General features: G+C 39.9%; 1 protein-coding gene across 1 annotated transcript; it reads left to right on the top strand.

Annotated features, from left to right (window-relative positions):
* The first annotated feature begins 885 nt into the window (after nt 1–885).
* On the top strand, nt 886–26647 carry TOMM70 (translocase of outer mitochondrial membrane 70). The gene is made up of 12 exons (XM_030469470.1): nt 886–1190; nt 9384–9557; nt 11649–11775; nt 13832–13941; nt 15721–15869; nt 17032–17239; nt 17959–18093; nt 19273–19380; nt 20085–20201; nt 21257–21354; nt 21886–22008; nt 22963–26647. The coding sequence occupies exons 1-12, from the start codon at nt 936–938 to the stop codon at nt 23114–23116; spliced, it is 1758 nt and encodes a 585-aa protein (XP_030325330.1). The 5' UTR covers nt 886–935; the 3' UTR covers nt 23117–26647.
* Nucleotides 26648–27068: the final 421 nt, after the last annotated feature.

The raw sequence follows: 27068 nt of genomic DNA, 5'->3' as shown, positions 1-27068 counted from the left end.
TTGAGTCATAGTCCAGCAGGGCAAATTTTAGTTGGGCTCCTAAGGTGTTTGCTTTGCAATTTTACTGTTGTTTTTCTTTTCAATCCTTTTTCTTAATTCAGTGCAATACCTCCCTCCTGCCTACAATGAATTTTTGTAGGTATGAGATGCCTCATATTATTTGAATATAGAAAAGGGGGGTCCTGTTTATCCTCAGCCGAGTGCTTCAGGAAAAGAAGTGGAGAGGAAAACATGCGTTTCCTCTGCCTGCAATGTATATGTATATACAATACGTATAAAATTCCAGCATTGCATAATGAGTTATTCTTATGGCAGGTTTATTTAATAAAACAAAATGAAAACAAACAAAACAAAAACAAATCAAACCAAACAAACCAAACCCCAAACAAAACAAAAGAGCTCCGAAACTTATAGAAAGGATAATATTGCCGCAAAACGTTCTAGCAAAAGAGGCTTAGAACCTGACACCAGCCCCGCGTGTTCACGGAACCACAGGGAGGGCTTGGGTGGGAAGGGAACTTTAAAGACCTCCCAGTTCCCCCCCCCCTGCCATGGGCGGGGACATGTTAGCAGCCCAGAAACTCCTTCTGCGCGAAGTTAATCCTTACCTACAGACACACTGGGAATGTTTAGCCCAGGACTACCTAATTTATTTACATTCATCGTGACCCTGAACCTCCCACCCCCCTCCCTCCTCTCCCCTCCTCTCCTCTCCGGGCCTCTCCCCCCTCATGGAGCGGGAGCAGCCGAAGGGGAGGGCTGCTGTTACACCGCCGCTCCAGCAGAGGGCGCTGCTCCCCTCGGAAGGCGGAGGCGGGCGGAAGTGCTTGCACTTCCCGTTCCCTCCCGGCGTGCTCCGAGTGTCCGGTGACCCCTTCCCTCCCCTCCCTCGCTCCGCTCCCCTCCCCTCCGGCGGGTGGCTGTGTGCGCTCGTCATGGCCGCCTCGAAACCCGTGGAGGCGGCGGCGGGCACCGGCGGGGGCGGGGGGCTCTCCCGCTGGCAGCTGGCCTTGGTCTTGGGGGCGCCGATTCTGCTGGGAGCCGGCGCGGTTTACCTCTGGGGGCGGCGGGCGGCCCGGCGTGGCGGCAAGGGCGCCAGCGAACGGAAGACCCCCGAGGGGCGGGCGAGCCCCGGGCCTTGCGGCGGCGGCAGCGGCGGGCAGCCCGATGGGCCCGGACACGAGGAGATGGTGAGCGTGCTCCGGCGGCCCTTGTGTGCCCTCCACGCCCCCCTTCATGCCCGTGGCGGGGCTGGCGTGGGCCCTTTCCCCACCCTCCCCCTTCCCCGTCCATGCCGGTGGCGGCGGCCATCGCGGCCCTTGCCGTGGGGTGGCAGGGATGGGGCTTGGTTGCTTGCCTCCGGGCACGGGGTTGTTCTGCCGGCGGTAGGGCTGCCTGGAGCGGGGTGGGGGGATGCCCGGCCTCGGGGTGGCGGGAGGAGGCAGGGCCCGGCAGGCTACGGTGGGCCGGTGTTGAAAGGCCTGGTTCTGGAGGAGGCGTGTGAAGGGGGGAGAGCCAGGCTGCGGAGGGTGCGCTCGGGGGACAGCTTTGGTCGTGATCTGCGTAAAGCAGCCGCGAGTTCGCCCTCTGTAAGCGGGGACTGCTCCTCACCCAGCCCGAACGCTCAAGGCTGGTTCCTCGTCTTGCTGCGATCGGTGGTGTTTGTCCGGTTTTTTTCCAGTCCTGATACTGGTGCCTGGAAAAGTGCGTTATGTGTCTTGTCGTCTGATAGGTGAGTATGGATATGACAGCGTGCTGCTCTTGAGAGAATGTATTTCTGCTTCTGAGGTGTAGAAAGGCTGTGAGTTAGTTGCAGGCATGGTTTTTTGCAAAGGACATCGCTGATCTGTTGAGTCTCTGAGATGCTGGATACAGCAGAGTGGAAGAAAACACAATCATGAGCTTTTAAAAATGAAGTATATTCCATGAAAATACAACAGCCTTACTGTTCAAGTGACTGAGACTTGAGTAGAGGTTGCCTAAATGGATATACTTCCAAAAGTTACACGTATCATCTTATAAATTACCATTCTGAGAATTGTCAGATTAAGTACTCTATACCAAATTTGAAGGACAACGTGGAAGATAGGAGTCCAGATCAGATCCATGATTCTCTTGTATATCTGTATATGGAAAAATGCCCCCAAGATGCACTTTCTGCAGTCACAGATGTACCATGATGCTCACATTGTATTTCTGGGGTTGAGGGTACTGTTAACAAGCACGTTTAAACTGCTAGATTTGGCAAAGTGATGGTTTTGATAAGAAAATCACATGAAGATATTCCCACATTTTCTTCTCCCATTCTTGTGTACCACATCTAATACTGTGTAAACTACCACTTCACAGTTTAAACTTCCTGCCTGTGAAAAAAAAAAGAAAAGAAAGAACTTTGAAAAAATAGGAAAAGGTCGGTTTTAACCTTGATCTTTTAAGCGATGAAGATCAGCGTTACGTGAGTGGGTGGGTGGTGGCAGGAACATATGGGAGTGGTGAGGAGGGTGGCAACTCCATAGCTACTGAATCATAGGTAGCCTCAGGCGTTGCTTGCAAGCGTAGTGAGCTGTAAAACCTATACTGGACCCGGAGGCAGTTGTTTGAGTTCAGTGGTTTTTTCCTTTATGGGCAGCAGTCCTGAGCAAGTAATGTACAGAGTGCAAATTCGGACTTTATTTATTGTGGTAGCTTTGGCTTGTGGCTGCAAACAGAACCTGGCACACGTATGGCAGAGTGCTTGGTATGTGTGAGCTCCAGTTTGCAGGCTGCTCATGACCTTTGTGTAGCTGCAGTGACTTTGCTGTTAGTGTGTTAACTCTGGGTTTCTGGATTGTGTTTCTGAATTGTAGTATACGCTGTCAAGTGGTTTGCAGTCATTCTGGAGAGGTACTTGAAGCAAGTGCTTAAAACATTTAAAACACATAGCACTTGATTTAAAATATTGTGTGTCTGGCTCTTTCAGATTGCTCCACAAAATGCAATACTGGAAGACTTCATGTATCTAACAATAAGGATGTGGTTGAGGGGAACGATCCAGACTTCCTTGAAGAGTGTCAGTACTTCTGTTATAAAGAAATGAGATATTAGGAAAGCTGTAGAATAAGATATCAGAGTTGCCTGATTACGTGATATAATTGTCTAGCTGGCTAAAATAGGTTTGCAGCAGACAAATTAAAAGTAGTGATGCCACACATTTCATACGTATTTCATGAGTTATGGATATTATTGAGAAGAACCTTGTTTGAAAATGCAACCATTGCAAATGTTTTACTTGTTAATTACCTGCACTGTATTAATCTACCTTTCAAATATGTGGTGGGGTGGTTTTTTTAAACTGAATAAGAGCAAGTATTTTGTTTCCCTGTCTAAACGCAAGAGCAAAGTCTTTTAGAAAATGCATAGGTCAGTAATTAATGTGCTACTAAGAGCTGTGTGTGTGTGTGTGTGTGTGTGTGTGTGTGAGGTAACTTCTTTTATTCATAAATGTAACTTAGGACTCAGACTTTTTGTGCATTTCATTAAATCAGCTTTTATATCCCGTTGATGCTCTGTGTTCTGTTTCTGAAGACATGACCTTGATTTTTTTGTTTGTTCTTTGGAAATCTGTAGGTTCTAAAATCTTCGTTGTTCTTTATGCAGACTTCTTACTATTTTGCATGCAGTTCAGTTTTGTGTTTTTTACCTGTTGCAGAGGCCTCACATTTTTCCTCCAGGCTGTGCCTGGGCTAGAGGATTCTCTTGATATAGATACACTGGCCAAGTGTGTGATCTGTGACTGACATGTTGGCAGAAGCCCTTAGCCCAGGTGCTATATTGGGAAGAGCTGAACTACTTCTGAGATTCCTTCTCCTGTAAGCACAGCTCATCAGCAGTGTACACTGGTATTAGTGGACTAGTTAAGTGCTTATGATAAAACTGCATCCATGGATGACTCAAAAGTTGGGAAGTCAAATTGCATCTGTTGATTACAGTTTTTGTTATTGTTTCCTGTAATTTAGATGGAATGTGCTTTAGTTACTCAGTAACAGTAGTTGCTTTTTATGTGCTCTCTTAGTGTATAGTGAATGTTGTGTAACTTTGACTTATCATAGAATTGGCTGGGTTGGAAGGGACCTCAGAGATCATCAAGTCCAACCCTTGATCCACTACTGCTGCGGTTCCCAGACCATGGCACTGAGTGCCACATCCAGTCTCTTTTTAAATATCTCCAAGGACAGAGAATCCACTACTTCCCTGGGCAGCCCATTCCAATGCCTGATCACCCTCTCCGTAAAGAAATTCTTTCTAATATCCAACCTAAACCTCCCCTGCCACAACTTAAGACCATACTTGGGGAAGTAAACTGCTTTGCACTTACTGCATTAATTGATACTCAAGTCATTCATGGTTTTTTACTTACTCCATTATAAGTTTTTAGCAAGTTTATACCCTCCTTGTCTGACAAGAGCAACCATTCTGTAGTCAGTTAAATAATGTGCTGGTTGCATCAGTATTTTCTTTCTCCTTAAGTTGAAATCACTTTGCAAGCCTACGAGAGTAGAAATCTCACCCCTTAACTCTTTCATCAGGTTCCTTGGGCAACTGGTTTTGGTATGTGAGGAAGCATGGAGCAGTGTGGCATTGTGTATTGCAGACAAAGGCTTTTGGGTCCACTGCAATTCACTGTTTTTGCACATTTTCCTGAGCTGGGTATGTAGTGCAGTGGTGGGTGAATGTGCTCCTTGGCTTGTGTGGTGCTACATATCAGGATTAACAACCAAATAGTATGGCTTGTTTCCAGTGTTTATTTTAATAGCATTTGCTGAGTGTTGCCTATCTCACTGCTGTGACATTATATCAGCATTATGAATGAATTAAACCCTTTTGTCTAGACATACTTACGTTGGTACTTGGAACTGATCTAAGCAAATAATGTAAAAAGTCACTTTTGTTGTATAGTGCACCTGTTGCCTAACAGATCTCACTATCAATCTACTGTAAGTCTTCTACATTTCCCGGTAGTTGTACTGGACAGGTGTAGAGAGCTCTTGAACGTATCTAATAGCAGTAGAACAGTTGTTAGACTCTGGGGAGATCATGTGCAGTTTGCTTATTCATGCAGGTGTGAATGGCAGACTCATTTAAAAGAAGGTGACTGATGGAAGGCATTGACAAATTCTACTGTAAACTCCAGTGTAATTATTTCTAATTAAAATGCTTCCTTGCTTGCACCCTGAATTTACATCTTAAGCTTGTGTGGATGTACTTTTTCTCATAATGGTTTTAGTGAATCTTGAAATTATTTATACTCAGTTAATGCCTTTCAGTATAGGTCTAAGCTAAGACTTAACATGAACATAAGTTAAAAAAAAAAAATAAAAAGAGGAAAGCTTATTCAGTTACAGCAGACATTCAGAAAACATTTAAAGGTCTAGACCAAGTCTTTTTTTTTTTTTCCCTCAAGTTGGTGAGCTAGAGTAGTCCCCCTCCATGCCATCTGTCAGACATAGGCTCATGCAAATCCTTTAAAAAAAAATGCTGAAACTCACTGCTCATGCTGCTGTTGTGAATACCTCTCCTCATTGGCTGGCAGCAAATTTCTTATTCTGCTTTAAAAAAACCAATCTCCCTCAAAAGTTCTGAACATTGGCATTTCTGGGAGTTACTAAGCTTTGTTAATTCTTGCAGCTGGCAGTCTGTTAGTCTGTTGCTGTTAAGTTGCTGTTTGTATGCAGTGTCTGAACATTTTGTGAGGAAAGCACATTTGCTGAGGTTAAAATAATAGAAATTTTTCAGTGCTATCTACTTTTAAGACAGCTAGAAATCTGCTTGCTTAGTTACCTAGATAACTGTGTGCGTTTCAAATGCACAATTGTTCCTTGGTTTAAATTGTTTTAAGACTTGTTAATCAACAGTTGCTGAAAGCAGTCAAGAGTACTGAGATGTGGGGGTTTTTTATGTAAGTGCAGAAAGCTTCTGAGCTATTTGTTTATACTGCCATGGCAGATATTTGGCTATGAATGGAAATTAATTTTATTCAGAGCTGGTGTGCTTATTGCACAGATTCTTTGACCAGAAGATGACAAACTGTGGAAGGTTTTCTTACTGTTTGTGGACCTTCACCTTCAGGACAAAAAATGTCTGGTGGGTCACATGGAGGGAGTAGCTGTGGGTCAGGTGAGAAGCAATGACATTGGAAAATTATATATAGAATTAATAAATTTGTGAGAAAATGGAGGAAGAAGCTGTGAAGGTTTGATTTCTTGCTCGTGAAGTACATGAAGTTTGTTTGCATCATCAGTTTCTTATCTGTGTAGACGTTCAGTGTAGCAATTGAGGAGGACTGGAGGGATGAGAACCAGCAGCTTAAAAATAAAGGGTTTCACATTTACTAAGAAAATAAATTTCATCAGGATCATTATTTAAAAAAGAGTGGGCTTTAATGCACAGACTTCTATATAGTCTGCATGGAATCCATTTTTCAAGGGCATGAGATACAAGTGGCTTTTTCATCCAAGTCCTTATCAGTATGGGTTTCTTGATGTGTATAGAGCTGTATCAGGCTTTGAGTTTTAAGATCTCAGCCATCCAGTTCAGAGGTGTATTGTGTGCATACTGAGGGAATATATAGCAGAATAATGTGACCAAGGATTCAGAAATAATCCATCTAAGAGCTAGGAATCTAGTTTAAAGCAACACAAACAAGTCTGTTTCTTTCTTGCCCTGGTCATTACTTAGTTAATTTATTACCTGTCAGTGTGTTGTGCTCTAATTCCTGAATCCCTTCCCCCAAATTCTTGCATCAAGCAGTGTGTGGGGCAGCATAACCATGGAGTTGGCATCTATTCAAGGATTCATAGGTGCTTAAGTGGTTTGTGGTCCCACTACTGTTATTCAAAGCTTACTCTGATGGTGCTTACCAATTTTAATGGGTTTTTCTGTGACATCTTGCTTGTACTCTCTAAAGTTTTTGGTTTCTGTTACATGCACTTAGGCTTGTTTGAAGACTTCATGCTTATCAGGAACCAGCAGAGCACCAGTGACAGCCCTGGATTTCTTGCTTCTTTTTACAGTTCCTCTCCCACACCTGACACTGGAACAGCCATTGCATTTGGATATCATCCAGTAGTCCTCATTTGTAGCATACCTTTATTCAGGGACTGCAGTTCAAAGCTGTCAAAGGATAGGATGGAGTGAACAGACTGGTCAGCCTGAGGCACACGTGCATCAAGGGTGATAGATCCCTGGGCTAAAGGAATTGGCAGTGACCATGAAGTACTAATCTAGCTGTAGTGGAGGCTCAGTCCCTGCAGTCTTAAATAGTTTTCATACTGGGGACACATGTATGAATGTTACACCATAGGTCATATCTTGTTTTTTTCTTTTTTGGTGCCAAGTAAATTGGAACAACACTGGTACAGATCATTTCATAAAGACAGTTCTAATACTGTTTGCTTCAGAAATGCAGAACGAAAAATTCAAGCTGACTTTCATGCATTAAAGTTTGCCTTATTTTAAAAGAGAAGTGTTGTTGTATTGGGAGCTAAATTTAGGACATACTTAGAGTAAATATAGCCTTTTCAGACTTGAGTAGTTTGTTCAAAACTTAATCCATAAAATAACAGAATTACTCAGCTCAGTGTAAAGATTTGCACTTGAATTCTGGTTTGTGTATCCATAGAGTTACACACGCAGTGTAAAAGGGCTTAAGTTAATAATATTTTAACAATTAAGCTAACAATATTTTATCAATTTGAATCTAAATCACTAAAAAACAAAGCCATACAGATGAGCTTGTTCTGTGAGTAATGGAGATGGTGCAGATTGATTTTCTATAACCCCAGTGACTGCTGACCCATGAAAGAAGAGTGTTTCTGGTAGAAGAGTTACTTTTAAAATTCCCTCCCTTGTATGTTTTCACTTGAAAGTCTCTCCTCAGAAGAGTGTCTGTTAGATACTTTTGTTCTGTTTGGATGCCTGTTTTTATGTAGGAACTAAAAGTTGTGCTTGTTGTCTGATTCCCTCATGCCATGATTGGAAACCAGGCCTTAAAAGAGGGGGTGTACAACTCTTAGGTTGTCTTCAGATTCTCAGTTTTAAAAATTATTTAGCTGCTGAAAATTATCAGTCTGGCATGCAGTAAGCAGACATTAAGAGAAACAGGCTGTTGAAATGCAAAGATGCTTTCAGATTTCTCTTGCAGCCATCTGGGTGTAGTTTGGTGCAGGCAGTGGATGAAGAGGGAGAGGAGGCAGAAGTATGGTCAAAGAGCAGCAAATTGCTAGGAAATCCTAGACAACTTTTCAGTGCCCTTGATTCAAGAGGTGAGGTGTAGTGAATCCTGCAGTCAGTGAATGTAGTGATTCCTGTGTAAGGCATTACTCTCCCCAGGCTGTACTCTCCCTCCTCAGAGAGGCTGGTAGGATGGCATGTGTGCTTATACCTCTGTTCATTTTGTTCTGGCAGTTTAGCCTGGGCTGCCCCAAAATGGTGATCCTTGAAACTAGGCTGTTAAAGAGGAGCAGAAATCCAGAAGATGAATGTTAGGACCTTTTGTAGCTCTGTATTTCTTGAAAGTGGGTCATAACTCCTGTGATAAAGAGAGGCTTTTTGTATCTGATTCCTTATAAATGACAACATTTGATAACTGATCTGTAAATCTAGGGGTTACAGGTAGCAATGTTGGTTTCTGCAGAAATGCGGATGATCAACAGGCAGTGCAGAATGTGTAGATTCATTTAGCATGATCACAGGCCAGTTAGCATAGTTCTCTATCTTCAGCTAAGAGTGACAGACCTTGTTGATCTAGCACTTTGTATTAGTGGTTGGATGAAGCAGGTTGTGTGAAGCTGTGGAGGAGTTACCTGTGAAGTTTGTTAATTTGTCTTGTGTATGGAATGAAAAACAGTCTTTTTCCCCTACAGGTTTTATTCATCATGTTCAGTTCATCTTTCCACAAACTCTCTGCCATAATTAATTCAGTCTGCTGAGTCAGCTCTGGTCTCACAGCCTATATGGATGTCAGTAGGAAACTTCTGTTTGAATTGCTATGAGAGTTTTGTTGTCTTCACAGATTTAGTCTTTTTAGAAATAACGACCTTTATTGGATCTTCTCACTACCACTTACATGGGATTAAAACCTGTTTAGTTTTCCAAAGACAAATAACTGCATTTTTATCACCTTTATTTGTACTTTAAATCTTCTGAATTTTTTTTCTCCTATCTAATATACTTGCGAAAGAGAATCTGTTGTGTTTTTCCAGGAAATTGAGTGAGGTTTTCAGAAGTCTAGGCTAGAATTTACCACTCAGATCTGTTTTATATCATTAAAGATCAGCCGTTTAGTGCATAGCTTGCATGTGGTGATGCTTTTCTTATTTGAACTGACCTACCAATTTCTATTTCAGAGCCCTCTTGATAGAGCCCAAGCAGCCAAGAACACAGGAAACAAATTTTTTAAAGCAGGAAAATATGAGCGAGCTATTCAGTGTTATACTGAAGCTATCAGCCTGTGCCCATCTGAGAAGAACATTGATCTTTCTACCTGCTATCAAAATAGAGCTGCTGCCTATGAACAACTGGTAAGAAATTAATTATGCCTTTATTCTAAAAACTTGGATTACAGATTGAATATTTTGTCACTTTCATCCACTCAAGTATCCAAGGTCATGGTAAGTGCTGCCTTCACAAGATACTGTTGCTTGCAGCTGTTTTTCAGTAGCTCATCATACTTTTTCACATATAAATAGGAACAGCTTTGCCCTCACAAGCCCTGGTTCTCATTTCAGCTACCTCATTATCTCTTGGAGGGACAATTCAGCAAAGCACCAGCAATCCAGCAAGTTCTTGGAATGCTTTGATGACAACTTCTTCCTCTAAATGGTAGAGGAACCAGCAAGAAAAAGTGCTATGCTGGACCTAGTTCAACAGGGAGAGGCTGATGGATGTTGTAAAACTTACTATAGGGGACTTGGTTGCAGACTTTGGCCTCTTCAAGGATCTGCTTGGTAGGGTGCCATGGGACAAAGCCCTGGAGGGGAGAGGAGCCCAGAAAAGCTGATCCATATTCAAGGATCACCTCCTCCATACCCAGGAGCAATGTGTCTCAACAAAGATGAATGCAGGAAGGAATGCCAGGAGACCTGCATGGATAAGCACGGAGCTCCTGGACACAATTAAATGTAAAAATAAGGCCTACAGAGGGTGGCAGCAGGGACAGGCTGCCTGGGAGGAGAACAGAGTTGTCAGAGAAGCCATAGATGAGGTTAGGAAAGCCAGAGCACAAAGAGAATTGCATCTGTCCAGATATGTCAGGGGCAAAAATAAAAGTTTCTACAGGTGTCAGCATTAAGAGGAAAACTTGGGAAAAACTCCAGAAAAACTGGAGACCTGGTCATCCAGGACATGGAAGAGGCTGAGGCAGTCACGACTATTTTGAGTCAGTTTTGACCAGCAAGGACTCTCATCATTTCACCCAAATTGCAGAAGGCAAAAGCAGGGACTGTGAAAACAACGATCTCCTCACTGTAGAAGAGCAGGTTTGAGACCGTCTGAAGAACCTGAGGGTGCACACGTGTGTGGGACCTGACAGGATTCATCTTTGGTTCCTGAAGGATGGAATTGCAAAGCCACTGACTATATGATATTTGAGAAGTCGTGGCAGTCTGGTGAAGTTCCCACTGACTGGAAAAGGGGAAACAGCCCCCATTTTCATAAAGGAGAAAAAAGGAAGACCAGGAGAACGACTGACCAGTCAGGGCATGCCTGACTAATCCAGTGGCCTTTTACGTTGGGGTCACAGCATCGGTGGACACAGGGAGTGCACTCCAGGTCATCTACCTGTACTTGTGCAAAGTGTTCCATGCTGTACTGCATAACATTCTGGTATCCAAACTGGAACAAAATGGATTTGATGGATGGACCACGTGGTGAATAAGGAATTGGCTGGGTGGGAAGGAGTGGAAAAAATGGCTTTGAACACTCTCGGGTGAGAGACCATGTGATTAGAGAAATACAGTCTTGAAAGTCAAAGGAGTGATAAAACAGATCTTGTCTAATCAAATGCTGCTTATATAACACAAGATAATGAATCCCAAATGTATGTGGTTCCTCTTCTCCAGTTATTAGAAAAGACTTTTCATAATTTTGCAGATAAGTGGGAGTTTTGGGTCTTAATAAACTTAACCATCTCTATTTCTGCGTACCAATTTATCACCCCTTTGTAATAACATAGCATAATAAACTGAAATTTAAAATTGGGGTTTTTTAGGAGTGATTTAGTGCTTTCTTAAACTTGCTTGTTGTTTTTCATTATGTTTTTGTCTTTTTTCTTCTATTGGTTTTGTACCAGTCTTTCAGTCCCATTGATACCTTCTGCAGTCATCTTCACGTCAGCTCACTATCTTCCCCCATATACTTGGTAAAACTGTCAGGTTTCGTTTTTCTCTAGGAGTTCCTTTTCTGTTTTGTGGCTCTTCTGGTGCAGGTGGCTTCCAGTAGTGCCTGATTGTTTCTTACTGAGAAACTTGCAGAAATAGAAGCAAGCAGGCAGAACCAGAGCCCTGGGAACTGCAGCTGCTGTTAGGTGGGAATGACCCTGGAGTTGCTAGTGGAAAGCTAACAGAATGCAGCTGAGTAGGGCCTGTCTGATTGTGTTACTCTTCTGCCCACAGCAAAAATGGACAGAAGTGGCACAGGACTGCACGAAGGCTGTTGAGCTTAATCCTAAATATGTAAAAGCTCTCTTCAGACGTGCAAAGGCTCATGAGAAGCTAGACAATAAGAAGGAATGTTTAGAAGGTGAGTGTTGCTTGGTGTGAATATTTAAAAGAGGAATTAGCTTTAGAGATTATAACTTCTGTGATTGCATTGTTTTCTGTAATTACAGTAGTACAGATTTACTTAAAACCCATTCATAGCTACTGCAATACTATTTCTTCTTCCTGTTTTTCAAGCTCTCATCTGCTTACATATGAAATAGCTGCTGAGAAATTGATGTTACTGTAGCTACTCAGTATTTTTTTTCCAGGAAACTCCCTGTATTTCAGAATAGAATTAATCTTGGCATGCTGAGTAGGTAACTCAGACAATAGTCATTCTACTTCTGTTCAGTCAACAAACTTTGTTCCTTGTTTCTTTTAGAGAAATGGTACTACTGCAGAAACCAAGGTGGTTTTGCAGATGGAGATACGTGGTCAGAAACAAAAGTATTACAATCATTTAAATGCATGGCAGGTATTAAAGAGAAAACAGATTCAGTAGCATTTCATTCTGATGTCAAATCCTTCAAAATGCTATTCCTAACAGAATGTACTTCTAACTGTCAGGAAGTTATGACTGAGAAGCCATGAAAATTAAGGAGAACTATGGGTCAGGTGTGTTGTCTGTCACATATTTCATCAAGTGAAATAATTGCCTCTAATGGAAGGTTGAAAGGAAAATGAAATTTTCAGCTGTGCTCATTATCAAAGAAGAACAGAAAATAAGGCAGTGCTCTGACTGGCAAATCTGTTAAATTAGTTTCATTATGTGTAACAGCCAAGTATTAGGTCTGCTAAATTAGAAGGTAAATAAGATGTGGAAATTTTATTATTCAATTTATCTATTTATTTGCTGGCAGAATGCCTTTCTGGTCTGTAAGACCATGCAAGACCACATTGTTATATTAGGTTATTTAGTGTAGTCCTTTGCAATCAATAATAGACTAACAGCTGCACTTCCAGAGTGCTATAATAAAATTTAAGTCTTACATAGCTGTGATAAACTGACAGATGATAAAAGCCCCAAGACAGATCAGGTGTCCCTGCCATAGTAGGACAGATTTTAAATGTACCTCCTGTTTTTCAATGCTAGTAGCTCTAATACTGGTAGCAATTACTTTCAGCCTTAATTTGTGTTCGATTTCTAGCTTGCATATTTTTCAGATCTGAAAATTACTTTCTTTTTCTGAACTAGGCTGGTTTTCTAATGCAATACTGCTTTACCTGTCAACTGTGAATTGCCAGTAAAATCCCAAGAAGCAGGGTGTGTCCATCTAGTGGAGGAAGCCAAAACCAAACAAACCCAAAACCCCATCATCACCAGCAGCAGAAACCCACTCAAGTGATCCCTGATATAACATGGGAAGACATTGCTGCTTCACTCAAAGTCCAGAGACCAGTTTACTTCTGCCTGCTTTTGGCAAAACATATCTGCTAAGGTCATATAGTATGGTATTGCTGCATACTATCTTTTACACTCTTTCTGGGTATAGCATATTTTTCCATGTGCTCCAGTGTGCTCCTTGATTATGCCAGAGTTGCAGGAAGTTTTTGTATAAATTATGGCATAATAGTACCTATAGCACTGTAGAATTACTGAAATGATACTAAAACTCAAAGGCAAGACATTTGTTTTTCAAGTATATTCAAAGAATACACTGTTTGAATTTCACGCCCAAACTCTGGTCATCTTCACTGATGTTTAAGTAAAAGTTAAATATGAAAAATGGGTGGTAATATTGCATTAAATAGAGGATCCAGAAAAATAATGTACCATGGCTGCATTTCACATCCCTGCTGGATGTATGCATTTCCACTAAGTTCATCTAAGTGTGCTTGTCTCTAGATAAAAACATGAAGATAAAAATAAATGTGATTTCTTTCGCTGTCATGAATTCCCTTTATCACAAGGAGATGATTTGGATACACATTTTATCTTAGAAAACATGGTAAATACAGTATACTGGAAACAGGCTTTTACCCTTAAACATGACATGTAGTTTGGCTATGATTCATGGTAACAGTGGCACATTTTAGTGTACTCCAGTGACTATCAGAATTTGTCTTCACTCTCACTTCTGCATGTTGTTTCACAGATGTCACTGCTGTCTGCATTTTAGAAGCCTTCCAAAACCAGCAAAGTATGTTATTAGCTGATAAAGTTCTTAAACTCCTTGGAAAAGAAAAGGCCAAAGAGAAATACAAGGTAGGACTTGTAATATTGCTGAAAAATTCTGATTTCACCTGACTAGTTGATGAAATGTTCATTGTTGGGATCCTGTCAGTTGGGGACAGCCAAGTCACTGTCCTGTCTGCTGAAGTGTAAGTATTGACACAACAGTCAAAGTTGACAGTGTTGTACAATGCTACTGTTGAACTGATGTTTTCCTTTGGGACCTCTCCAAAGCTTTTTAAACCTCAGGAGGGAAGAGAGGTCTATTTCTAACAATTGTTTCCCTTTAATAATCACATTTATTATTACATTGAGTCACCTTAAGTTGGTGTGCTGCCCTGCATGGGGCTTTTCTGGGCTTGAAACATACTGGAAACGGGATATGTTAGAACAGCAGTAGCCAAAGATTCATTTGCACATGAGATGGTTGAATTAGGTGTGTGTGTTGAGATAGGAAGGCTTATGAATAATAATTGAAAATGCATAAAGATATTGGTTCTCTATGATTGAGAACTCCCCCCCAGGTTATTATTTGTTTTATAAACAGAAAATTAATATAGGAAAGAATAAGTTTACATATGTTTTAGTGGCAAAATAATGCTGTTTGGAAAAACAAAGCAAGAAAAGCAAAAAAGCATTGCTTAGGAAAAAATGATGCAGTGTGAAGTCACATCTTTTTATTAGTGGTCAGACTTTCTGATTTCTATCTTGAAAAATATGCCTTCAGCTCTTAAATATCACGGATTACTTCTGATGTTCAGTCAGACTGTTTCTGTTCCATTTCTGTAAACAGGTGCTCATACTTAGACTTTTCTATTTTGGCACTCGGACATCTTTGCATTAATGTTTGGAGACTGCGGAAAACAGAACTATGGAAATATAGGTGTAGCCAGGAGCAGTCATTTTAAGTGGCTGTAGGTTTACAAAAAAGTTTGGACAGGTATTAAAACACTCTTGCTTTTTTTTTCCTTGGTGCTTGAAGTACTGAAGCCCCTGTTGGTTTTGAGATGCTGAATTTGTTTCTTATACAAACTCATATAAATATGTGGTGTCAAGGTGACATTATTCCCAGTAATGAGTTGTGCTCTCGGAGTGGCTGTTGCATCATAATTAAGGCATGCTTCAAATATGCAGTATTGTGATAGAACTTGAAAGAGAAATTCAATAGAGTGCATTCAGACTTTTCTTGCAGGAGAGATTGAATTGTAATTCTTCTGTGCAGTGTTCACTTTGAGCAAGAAATACATTTTGGCCATAGAAAGAATTTTTCACCTGAGAGGTGTTATGTCTGGGACTTAAAACATGTTGTATCTGGGCCAAGCTTCACACAGAATCAGGATATTGCCTCATTACTCTTCCTTGTAACGAGAGCAGCTTCTCTTGGACAAGTTGGAGAAAAAGGCAAATTGACATTCAGAATATACTGGAATTGAGGCTCATGGTTAAACTGACAGCTTCTATTTTTCACCTGATTTCACCCAATACTGCTTTAGTACATGTATTTAATGTCTTATGATATCCTTAGATTTTTTTAGCCACGTAGGCCAAAAGATACTATCTCCCTCCTCTCTTTAATATCTTCACGTTACTGCCACTGGTGATGGGTATTGCATTGCAATCTGAATTGTAAATGATACCTAAATGTCAAACTACCAAATCAAAAATACCAGACTGTTAGATGAGATAGTGGAAAGTCATATGGTGGTTCTTTTCAGAAATTAATTTTTTAATAATCATATTTGTTTATCCATTTCCATATTTACTATCTGATCTTACTATCTAATGACCTGAAATTACATTTCTCTGTTTCAGAATCGAGAGCCTCTGATGCCCTCACCACAGTTCATTAAATCCTACTTCAGTTCTTTCACAGATGATATAATCTCCCAACCTTTGCTTAAGGGTGAGAAATCAGATGAAGATAAGGATAAGGAGGGAGAGGCTTCTGAAGTAAAAGAAAAGTGAGTGTACAGTACAGTTGGGAATTGTTTGGTATTAGAATTAAGTTTTCAGTCGTTTTGACATTCTACGCAGTGCAACTTGCTGTTGTTTTTATTGTACTTGGCATGGGAAATCTGTAGTAATAAAGTGAGCTGATGAAGTGAGATCACTATTAAGAATGAAGCTTTTATGAAAGCTGACTGGCTACTTCCAAATTGTAGATGGCTTTGATCCACTAAACAGAGGAAGGACAATGAGATGGGGAAGATGTGATGAATATTTACTACAGTATCGTAGTAAATATTAGTAGATGAGAGGACTGGAGAATGCTGGATCATACTTGAGAAAGGAATGTTTTATACTGAAGGACAGTTTTGAAGGAAGAGAGCAAGTTGTTAGTCTTTTGAATTGGAAGAGAAGACAAGCTAGGAAAAGGGTCTTTGTTAATGAAAGATGAATTTATAACAACCGTGGCTAAAAGGGTGTTTCATAGTTCCAGAACCAAATGGCACATATATGAGAGACTTGCTGTGTCAAAAAAAAAACCTTGAGCTTTTTCTTCTTTTCAGTGGACCTTTAACTATACTGCTTTCCAGTTTATTTTTGGATGATATAACTGCTGTCAGTATGGAAACCATTAAAAATACAACCATAATGCTGTTTACAAAGATAGAATGTCATGATCGACAGGTAGATTCACTGAATCCAAGGCACTTAGCTGAGGACAAGGCAGTGCTTACAATAATTTTTGCTGTGAAATCCTTTCTTCCATGTATGAACTGCACATTGCTAGGTTTAATATTTCACTTTTCTAACCTGCAGTTCCATACCAGCCCTCTTGTTTTAAAGCAGAGATTATTGCTGTCCTTAAAGTAAAAAAAAAAATCTATAAAAAATTCTAGGAACAAATGAAGCTCATTTAGGGGTTTCAAACATTGAGGTTTAAGGGGTTTCAAACATTGTTATTCTTTATTTCCAATGTAATTTGGCCATTCTTTGTCTAATTACCTTTGTTTTGTGATGGCTCCATCCAGGAATATTCATAACTTTACTATTATGTAGGTGTTGTAACTGAGTGTAGCAAAAGTTAGTATTTGGTATGATTTAATGAAAAATCTGAATTTAAATTGCAGTGTTCAATCAATGCATGTATATATACTACTGTTCTTACATCATTTACAGCTCAGGCTATTTGAGAGCAAAACAATATATGGAAGAAGAGAACTATGACAAAATTATCAGTGAAAGCACAAAAGAAATTGAAGCAAAGGGAAAATACATGGCAGAGGCCTTGCTTCTGCGAGCTACTTTCTACTTACTTATTGGAAATGCAAATGCTGCCAAACCAGACCTAGATCAGGTCATCAGCATGGAAGATGCAAATGTGAAGGTAAGAATGCTGGATTGTAGTTTGAGTTGAGAAAATGTAAAAGTTTTATTATAAACTTTTAAGTATAGTTCAAGAAGTTGTTTTACCAAACTTTCAGAAACATCAGTGGGAGTGTTCTGGTTTATTTACTGTTTTGTCTTTTTATTCCTGACAAATTATTTTTCCAGGGCTTGTTGATTTTTGAGACACATGGGCTAAGTAGTACAAAGTAAAGAACAGTGGAAGCTGAATGAATTGGAGGCTTATCATAGAATGATTTGGGTTGAAAGGGACCTTGGAGATCATTTAGTTCCGACCTCCATACGTGAACAGCAACACCTTCTACTAGATGGGGTTGTTCAGTCCCATCCAGTCTGAAAAATCAGCTCATAGATAAAAGAAGAACATTATTTGCAATTGCATATTGGATAGCTTAAAAAATGTTAATTTATTTATAAGCATAGGGAACCTGTCTTACAAAGGATTTCTGGGGGGCTGGAAATCTACTGAGATGGAAGCATAAGCTAATGTGTTTGAAATGAAGCAAGGGAGTTAATTCATACAGGGCCAATATGAAATTTAGAATGAATTAATCAGAATTATTAGAATTCATTCATCAGAATGAATGAAATCTGTTGGTGGATGAAACCAGTCAAATGAAAAATTTAATGTAATTGTGACAAGGCCTTAAATCAGGAAGCATGTTGGAGCTGCTAATGTTTCTCTGAACTTTTTTACAGCTCCGAGCTAATGCTCTGATCAAACGAGGAAGTATGTACATGCAGCAGCAGCAGCCTGTGCTCTCCACTCAGGACTTCAACATGGCTGCAGACATTGATCCTCAGAATGCAGATGTTTACCACCATCGAGGACAAGTAAGACACAAAAGCAATTTTGTCCCAGTACTTGTGTATTTCAGTATACACTAAAAGAAATATAAAGACCAGTGCGTTATCAGGAACACTTTTATACTGTTTGTGGCAGAAAAAATATAAACTCCTAATTTGGAACTGTCACAGAATAAGCACACTGTCTAATTTGCAGGTTCAGGTTGGGTAGAATCACTTTATTTCTGTAGCTGTAGGAAAATTCAGAGCAATAGACCTCTATCAATATGAACTTAAAAGTACTAGGGCTTACATACATTTACAACTGCTCTGTAATTTATGTGTATATATACACATATAAGATGCTTTGTGAAAGGGGATGATATGGTGGAGCAGCATCTGCATTGAAGGAAGCTTTGTTACAGCAAAGTAACAGTAAAATGTTCCCAATAACTAAGCATCTACAGCACTGCGGCCTAGGCTTGCATGTGTTCAGCTCACCCCCCTCTGGCTCGTGATGCTGATGTGTCCTTGACTAATTTCTACACCTAGAGACACCTGCTTCCACAGAACTGTAATATCAAAGGTGATGGAAGTAAAACAGAAACACTACCACATGTAGGTACTCTGAGTCATACTCATATGGAAGACTTCTACAGATCATGTGGCTCTCTCTGTGAATTAATTAGATCTCTCCAGTGCTCAAAAATCAAATGGTGTTGTGTGTTTATTGAAGGGAATGAAAGCTCTGTGCAGACTAAAAATTAGTGTTCTACAGTAGCTTCACTGTAAAGTAATAGAATAATGAAGTGAGCTCCACTCTTATGAAGGAATGAGGATGTAAAAAAAAAAATGTTGACATGCAAGCTGGGAAAGCCAAAATGTTTCAAAATCCTAATAGTTCATAGGCATTAACTACATTAAGGCAAAGCACCTTGAGAAAATATGGCATAGTTTTGGAGACCAGTCATAAATGCTAAAGCAGTAATGGCAACAATCTGAAATGCAAGCATTCTCATTCCCTACACATGGACATTGCCTTCAAAGCTCCTGTGGTACCTTTGTTATCTTATGGCAGTGATTTTTAGTCATGGGTTTTGCAGGTTTCTTGGCAGTTCTAAAACTGAACTAGAGATTATATGAGTAACTGACGTTAGGTGAATTATCACTTAAGTGTATGAAGCACAGATTAAATACAGAAATAGGATTTTCTTTGATTCTGGCTAGCTGAAAATCCTGCTTGACCAAATTGAAGAGGCTGTGGAAGACTTTGATGAATGTATCCGATTGCGACCCGATTCTGCCTTGGCTCAAGCACAGAAATGTTTTGCTCTGGTAGGTAACGTGTTGGTGTTTATCTGGGTGTTTTTTCTTTTTAAAGAGCTCTGGAAAGCATGCTGTGTTCTTTTGTTTTATTCATCTTAATGGAGAACTATGACAATAAATATCTCGTGTGTCTTTTGATAATAAGGTAAAGAAATTATGCAAGTTTCTTCAGTTGGAGTAAGGGTTTTCTGCTTTCATTTTGAAAGATTCATTGTTTAACAACAGTAGGTCACCTTTTCTGTTTTGTGGTAGAGGAACACAAATCTTCACTCTTACTTATCATGTAAAATTGATTGAAATAAAGCTTTAATGTTGAGAAAGCAATTGCAAACAGTTTCAAGCTGGTACAATACAAGGCATGCAGTAATCCTGAGGCCAGCTTTGCATGGGTGTGAACAAGGAGGAATTCTAGGCTTGGAATTTCGAGGCTTTTGAAATAAAGGGAGATTATTGACAACTATCAGGCCTTATGGCTTCCTTCTTTCACCCTTTCTACTCTCTCAAATCCACTTTACCAGGAATTTGGACACATGGTAGGTTCCTAAAAACAGATTTGATAGGATGTACAGGCACATCACCTTCTGAAGCTTGTAATTGCTACCATGCATGCATCTCTTGGGGAAGTGGGTAGAGGACTGATGAACATTTTAGTGTTTGCGTTGACATTTCATTTTTTCCCTTTTTCCTTTTGTTTTTTTTTTCTTCTTGAATAGTATCGCCAAGCTTATACGGGAAATAATCCTTTGCCTGTGCAAGTAGCCATGAAAGGCTTTGAAGATGTTATTAAAAAATTTCCAAAGTGTGCTGAAGGCTATGCACTCTATGCTCAGGTACATTTTTTTTTCATCTCTTAAACACAAATCTGCATTCTCTTGCACCTTTTAGGTTTGATTCCCTACATGAAGATTTTTCAGAGTAAGTTCTGAGATAACACAGGTTGTATTTACTAAGCTACCTGAATTTATGGATGTGGAAAGGAAGGCTAGAGGAAGTAGAGGTGGAATTTGTAGAGTAGAATGTAAGTGATGAGAGCCAAGGGTGGTTATTAGGAGGCAGAGGTCTGGCATACACTTCACCATGAGTTCTGGCATGTGTGTGGCATCTCAGTTGATGGATGCCAGGGATTCTCTAGGTAATTTGGGAGTTAAATGTGGGCAACTATGGTAATGGTTTTATTCTCCTACAAATAACATGTATTGGTCAAAGCAGAGTTTAATACAGATGTTCAGAGTACTCTTGTAACAGAGTTTTAGTTTTTTCTAAGAAAATGTACTGCTGGTTCTAGTATGAAGCATGAGATATTCTGAGTTTTAAATACGTAGGCAATATGGATGCCTTTCCTTTTGAAATAAGTGTATTTGAGAAAGGAAGATGTAGTGAAATGAGGCAACCAGGTGCCACTGATTGCCAGGTAGTGGGCATGAGCTTGTGTTAAGCCCACCTGTGCCTGATTAGGACGGGCCCCACTGCGTATTGGCCCCTAATCCTGCTCATGCTCAGTGGGGGCCCGCCCTAATCAGGCACAGGTGGGCTTAACACAAGCTCATGCCCACTACCTGGCAATCAGTGGCACCTGGTTGCCTCATTTCACTACAGGAAGAAGTTGAGATTTGCAGCCCCAGACTTTTAAAATGGCTTTTACTTCCATTACACTGTGTGTTGCTTGTGTATCCCCCATTATAGATGACACTGATCAGTAATTTGTGCACTTCAAGCTTAGCAGTTTTCTTTTAAAACGCAGCAATGCTGAAACTTAATTCTGGTAACTGAGGTGCCTGGCCTGCACTGCCATGTATATCTTACATCATCAATATGGTCTTAATTAGAATTATCAAAGTGCATGTTTTGATTGTGTATTGACCTATAGGTTTCTCTTCTGATACAGGCATTAACTGATCAACAGCAGTTTGGCAAGGCTGATGAAATGTATGATAAATGCATTGACCTTGAGCCAGACAATGCCACTACATATGTTCATAAAGGGTATGTATTGAGTTTGCAATCCTTTAGTTAGGGGCAGTTGGAACATTTAGATGAATCAACCAGAACTAAATGTTTGTGTTTAGCAGTTTTGCCAGGAGAAATAATTTTACAAAAACATCTTAGTGCTGTTCAATTTATTTCTATGGTTTCTGTTGACTAAACTGTAAATAAGTTTCAAAGAAGTTTCACTGATGTTTATGACTAATTGAGTATCTACTTGAAGTATATTTGACTTTTACCTTAGCTATATCTTAATTTCAGCTTTGTGCTGAATTAGATCTCTTTCATAAACTAACTTGCAACAAGTTGTATTTGGAGGAATTTACCTTTCTTTAGAGTTATTAAACAGGTAACATAGGTTATTGAAAGTGACTCTCACGCCTATGTTTTTAAAAGCCATGGAATTACTGTCTACCCTGCATTAGGAATTAAATATATTTAGGATCTTTGTTGTTGATGCTGCTTTCTTCAGGTGATCAGGGTTTTGGGAGAACTATGTGAAGTTTGTTCTTAACTTTCTTTCTCTTCTAGTTTACTTCAGCTTCAGTGGAAGCAAGATTTAGACAAAGGGTTAGAACTCATAAGCAAGGCCATTGAGATTGATAACAAATGTGATTTTGCATATGAAACCATGGGAACGATTGAAGTGCAAAGGTAATGTTGACTGCAGTTTTAAGAGCTCCTAGTTGCTATGGAAATTGCAGTAGACCTTTTAGATTTCCTATGGATCTTAAGTCTTTCTTAAGATCTTCCCTGCTGTGCAAAGTCCTAATTTCTATTCTGTAACTCCTAGGTAAAGCATTTCTTTCTCTTTGCCATAATTCTGCTTTATGATATGATAAGTACCTGTGTTCACCAATTTTATACTTAATGGACAACACACAGATGAGTCTGTGTATATTTAAATACATGCCTCTTGCTCTTAAAGTAACTTCCTTAACCATTACTAGCCTTCCCGTGTATCTAATATAGTCCTTAAACATCTTAGGGGGAACCATTTGTACTGAGGATCCTGAGCTATACTCTGGTGCTGACAATTTGGGTTTCACTCCAAGACGACTGCAGTTTGCAGTTTCACAGCATTAAGAGGAAAGACTATGCTGTACCAGTGCCTTGTATTACAATTGTGAAAATGTTTGGGGTGTAGCTGAGACTATAGTTGAGTCTTTTATTTTACATGTCTGGCCATTAAAAGGACAGAACTGTTGCCCTTAGAAATTTTGCAAGTGTTTCCTATTTTAGTAACATAAGCTTTTGTCTGTGCTGGTTTTCCTCTTCAGTATACAAACTCTCTTCAAGGCAGATGAGAGTTCAATTAATTGTCCCAGCGTCATCTTACGGTAAACTTAGTGTTCTGTGGAGAACATTTTATCCCCCATTACCACCCATGAGGCCTTTCAGGAGTAAGGTTGTTTAAAAGCTGCCCTAGTTGCTTAGGCTTAGGAACAAAAACTCTCAGTTTGTTCATCATCATTGCAAGCTCTTGTGATGGTTCCTCCTGAAGTCCTTTCAAGCTGTTAGTATAAGTCCTGAAGGAAAAAAAGATGCTGTAGAGATGAAAAGTTTGATGTGCCAGGCTTTACTAGACTAAATTTTGGTTTATTTCAGAGGTAATCTGGATAAAGCCATTGAAATGTTCAACAAAGCTATCAACCTGGCCAAATCTGAAATGGAGATGGCCCACCTCTATTCACTCTGTGATGCTGCCTACGCCCAGACAGAAGTTGCAAAGAAGTATGGATTGAAACCACCAACACTGTAAAGAAATGACCTTCTAAAGTGAGGTTGCCCACTTCAGCCAGCCCTAAAGACGCTGTTGCAGACCATTTTGAATGGTGGAACTTAGTTTTTTTCCCCTTGTGGTGTTGTCATTTGCTACATCTGTAAATGTTTAGGTGTTGTGGGAGTGGTTGTTAAAGGAAGTATGCAGTGTTGCATCTTGTTCCTTCTGCAGCACAAACCTTAAAGTGTGTTAAGGGAAATAAAGCTGCAGGGGAACAAAAGGAAGGTATTTTGGCCATGCAAATAAAAACTTACACTGGTTCATTTTGGGTGATAATGTTGTGGGCAATTTTTGCTTTATCAAACAATATTACAGCATGTGGGGTTTTTTCTTGATGATTTTAAAGGTAGTACTAGTCAGTGCTGTAAAATAGGTTTCTTTTTTATATGCAATTAATACTTGAGGGTTGATTTTAATTTTGCAAAAAGGAAAAAATTAATTTTCAAACTGTTTAATAATAAAAGGTTTTTTTTAAGTCAATAGATGTGGAGAGAATCCCTGTAAATATATGCAAGCATGCACAATCTTCCCTTAAAGCCCCTGCCACCCTCTGCATAACTTAGAAATAGTCCTGTGGCAGCTATTAGGGAATTACTTTGATGATCCTTACCCTCACCCCAGAAAGCCCTCACATAGTGTATAGGAGAGTTAGTAGAAAGGTTGGCTTGGGGAAGAGATCAAGAAACATTGCTTCAATGTAGGGGGTACAGGGTACAGGGTACAGCTGTGTTCCTGTCCAAGAGTCCTGATTCAAATGTCACAGGAAATTGTTCTTGGAGGTTTCAGAGGGACTTTCAAAAACAGTAAGCAGTGCTGAGAGTAGAGCTGCCAAGGTAAGGTCATGCTTGCATATAATCTTTGTAATACTCTTGCTTAAATGTATCAGCTAATTCTCTTCAGGCTCTAGAGATCTCTGTTTTGATATGCTCCTTGTAATAGCCCCTTTGCAGGATTAAGTGTGATAAGGAACAAAGCATAGGTGAAAATTTCAAATAATGGATTTAGAATCTGTACTGGTTTCCATGTTTTTAGACCCTGTCTTGTCCAAGATGACTAATACTGTAGAAAGGAAGCAACTGCTTTGCAGATAGCAGATTAGCAAATTACTAAATACTACTATAAACAGTCTTCCTCTACCTAGGAACGTCACAGAGGGCTCTCTTGCTTTGTGTTGATATGTCTGGCAGTCAGTCAGTCCATCTTGCCTCTCCCTGGATTGATGTGGCTGGATAAACCTCATGCAAATACTTAACTGATGTAGTTTAATTTACAATACATTAATTTGGGCGTCTTTCCACTCTGAAATCATAGATGTGCTGAACTGTCTAACGTATTTTATCTTTTAAAGAGGTGAACCATGCTGTGGTCAAACTGTCTTGTTCTCTAGTTGTGACACTGTATAGCAGCAGCTTGTACTTTCAACTTGACCTTCCTTTTTCCCAGCAGTTACAGTTGAGAATTCAAATGGTAGACAGCGGACAGAAAGATTTAATCATTGTATTTATCGAGCTCAGTCGGTGATGTGAAATCAGAGTGCTGGTGTAGAATTGAAGATTTTGGGATTGAAGGCAGCTTCTAAGGGCACTGCACATAACAAAACAATGTTTTCTGGAACTTTCGATCTCTGCATCAATTACATGAGAACAGAAATGCCAGACTGACTGATGTGTCCTGTTCTCCAGAGTTTTTATTCGCATGGCCTTATTTACATTGGCATTTTCTCCCCTTCACCCTACTTGTACCCCATTCCTTACCCCACACAATCAATTAAGGGAAAAGAGCATGTGCTGTTGAATACTAGCATTCCAAATCATCACAGACTTTTGCCTGTTCTTGAACTAGTTTGAACTGCACTGAAAGGATGCATTGTCTGTAATTTTTTTGTAAATGACGTATCACCTGTAAACTGAAAAAATAAATATTACCTTCAAGTATCTCTCTCCGACATGTATAAGAACAGGTTTTGAGCGAAGTGTCCTCTGCAGTAGTGCTCCCTGTGCTTATTTGAGGTTGCTCTGAGCTTAGGAAGAAGTAATAATGACTGACTCCTTGACACCTTCTCTTGCTTCAACCTTTATGAAAAAATGAGGAGGAGACATGGAATTAACAAGTCTTAGCTCCGATTGCTTCCATCACCCACAGAGGTGTGATCTTGAGGTATGAGGGGAAAGGAAATCCAGACAGGAAAGCTGAGAAGCTGACACACTGTTAAATGTGTGTATGCAGGTGGATCCCTTTGGTGAGGGGGATTTTTTTTATTAAATGGCTGATAGTAGTTGATGCTTTGCTTTAAGCCACGTGTGTGCATGTGAACTTACAGAAAATCTTTTTATAGTTAAGGATTGAGAGCTGAACTGAAACAAGTATTGCTGCTATTAAAAAAAAAGAAAAATGTACTGAAATAATGTAGGAAGTTAGTAATGAAGACTTGGATAAGCCTGGTGTATCCTAGAGACTCTGGGAAGCTGCTTGTTCAGTTAGCTTGCATCTGAATTCTGATCATGTAAAATCCCTGCTTTTCATGTTAAGAGACAAATTTTCCAAAATGGAAATAGAAGTTGTGACTTCAATTACTAGGGTTTAATTGCACATTGAACGTGAAGAGGGAGCTAATGTGTACTAAGGAGCTGTAGCTTACTCTGGAACTACTAAGAGCAGCTTACATGCAGTTTGAACCAGGCTCCCCAGCAGCAGTGGTAATAACACTGCCTGATACAGTAGGCATTACTGTATTTTCTGTCATTTACTTAAATATGAATTTAAACTCTTACAGGCTGAAATTCTGTACTGCTTCAGGCTTGTTACTGACTGCTTTTCTATACTTAGAGAATACTGGTGCATATGTATATTATGGATACTACCAAGTGCCTGTTTTCTACCAACACAGAGACTGAGTGCTTTAAGTATTGTCTAGCTGAGAACAGATTGTGTATGTTTTCCATTGAACTCCCAAAATTCAGTCTCATTTGCATCACTTCTGAGTGGATCCACACTGGAGGACCCCTAAAACATCCCACTAAAACAAGGTGCTTAGAAGTGGTACTGACAGATCAAAGAGGGCTGAGCATGTCACTGCTTCCACTGAGTTCACCAAAGTAGCTCGCTACAAATTTTCATCAATTCTCCCCGTTTGGGGTGCCAGGGGAGGAGGGTCCAAGGCCACGGATTCTGTTGTCTGTTGCTGAATGCACTTTGCATTTTTTTAAATTAAGTGGTCAGCCCTTGAGAATCCTGCACTAACTTCAGTCCTCCAAAGGTAGTATAGTTCCTGCTCTGCTGCATGTTAAGGTAGTATAGAGAAGGGAGGGAAAGACAGATGAAGTAGTTCAGAAAAAAGGGGTATATAATACTTGCTATGAGTTTGAAGTCAGAGCCCAGTGATGGCCATCACGGATGCTGATTGTTAGTATGTGGGAGGTACTAATCAAATGCAGGAGACTTGACTCAAATGGTGAATTGTTAATTTTTTTTATATTTATTTTTCAACAAATAAATCTTCATTTCACCTTATGCTCTGTGGCTTGTTTCTTAAGAGTTCCAGTACAGTATGTACACCAAAAATGCAGTGAAAAGTACAGACCAAAAAATGCCTGCTGGATGAGATCATGCCACTGAGTGCACTGGTGTGACCTGTCTTTTAAGGGGAAAGATGCCCCAGGATGTAGATGAATTTAACCACTAATATTCCTCTACAAAACACACCTAGCTCATTCCAGAGAAGCCAAAAACCAACATTTAAGAATAAAATAAAATTTAAAAAGGCATAGCTGTGGGAAGAGGAACATAGCCAACCATGGATAAAAAGGTAAGGTGAAGCTACTGAGCTCCCTCCTCACTTTCTTCTATTTTGAACTCTCCTTTAGTCTTCCTGCTTTGTCATTTTTGCTGCTGGAAAATTAAAAGCCTAGTGGTAAAAGCAGAAGAGGTTGGA

This window comes from Calypte anna, chromosome 1, assembly GCF_003957555.1.
Source record: "Calypte anna isolate BGI_N300 chromosome 1, bCalAnn1_v1.p, whole genome shotgun sequence".
NCBI classification, from domain to species: domain Eukaryota; kingdom Metazoa; phylum Chordata; class Aves; order Apodiformes; family Trochilidae; genus Calypte; species Calypte anna.
Note: the sequence above shows the minus strand (reverse complement) of the source record. Positions and strands in the feature narration are given on the sequence as shown.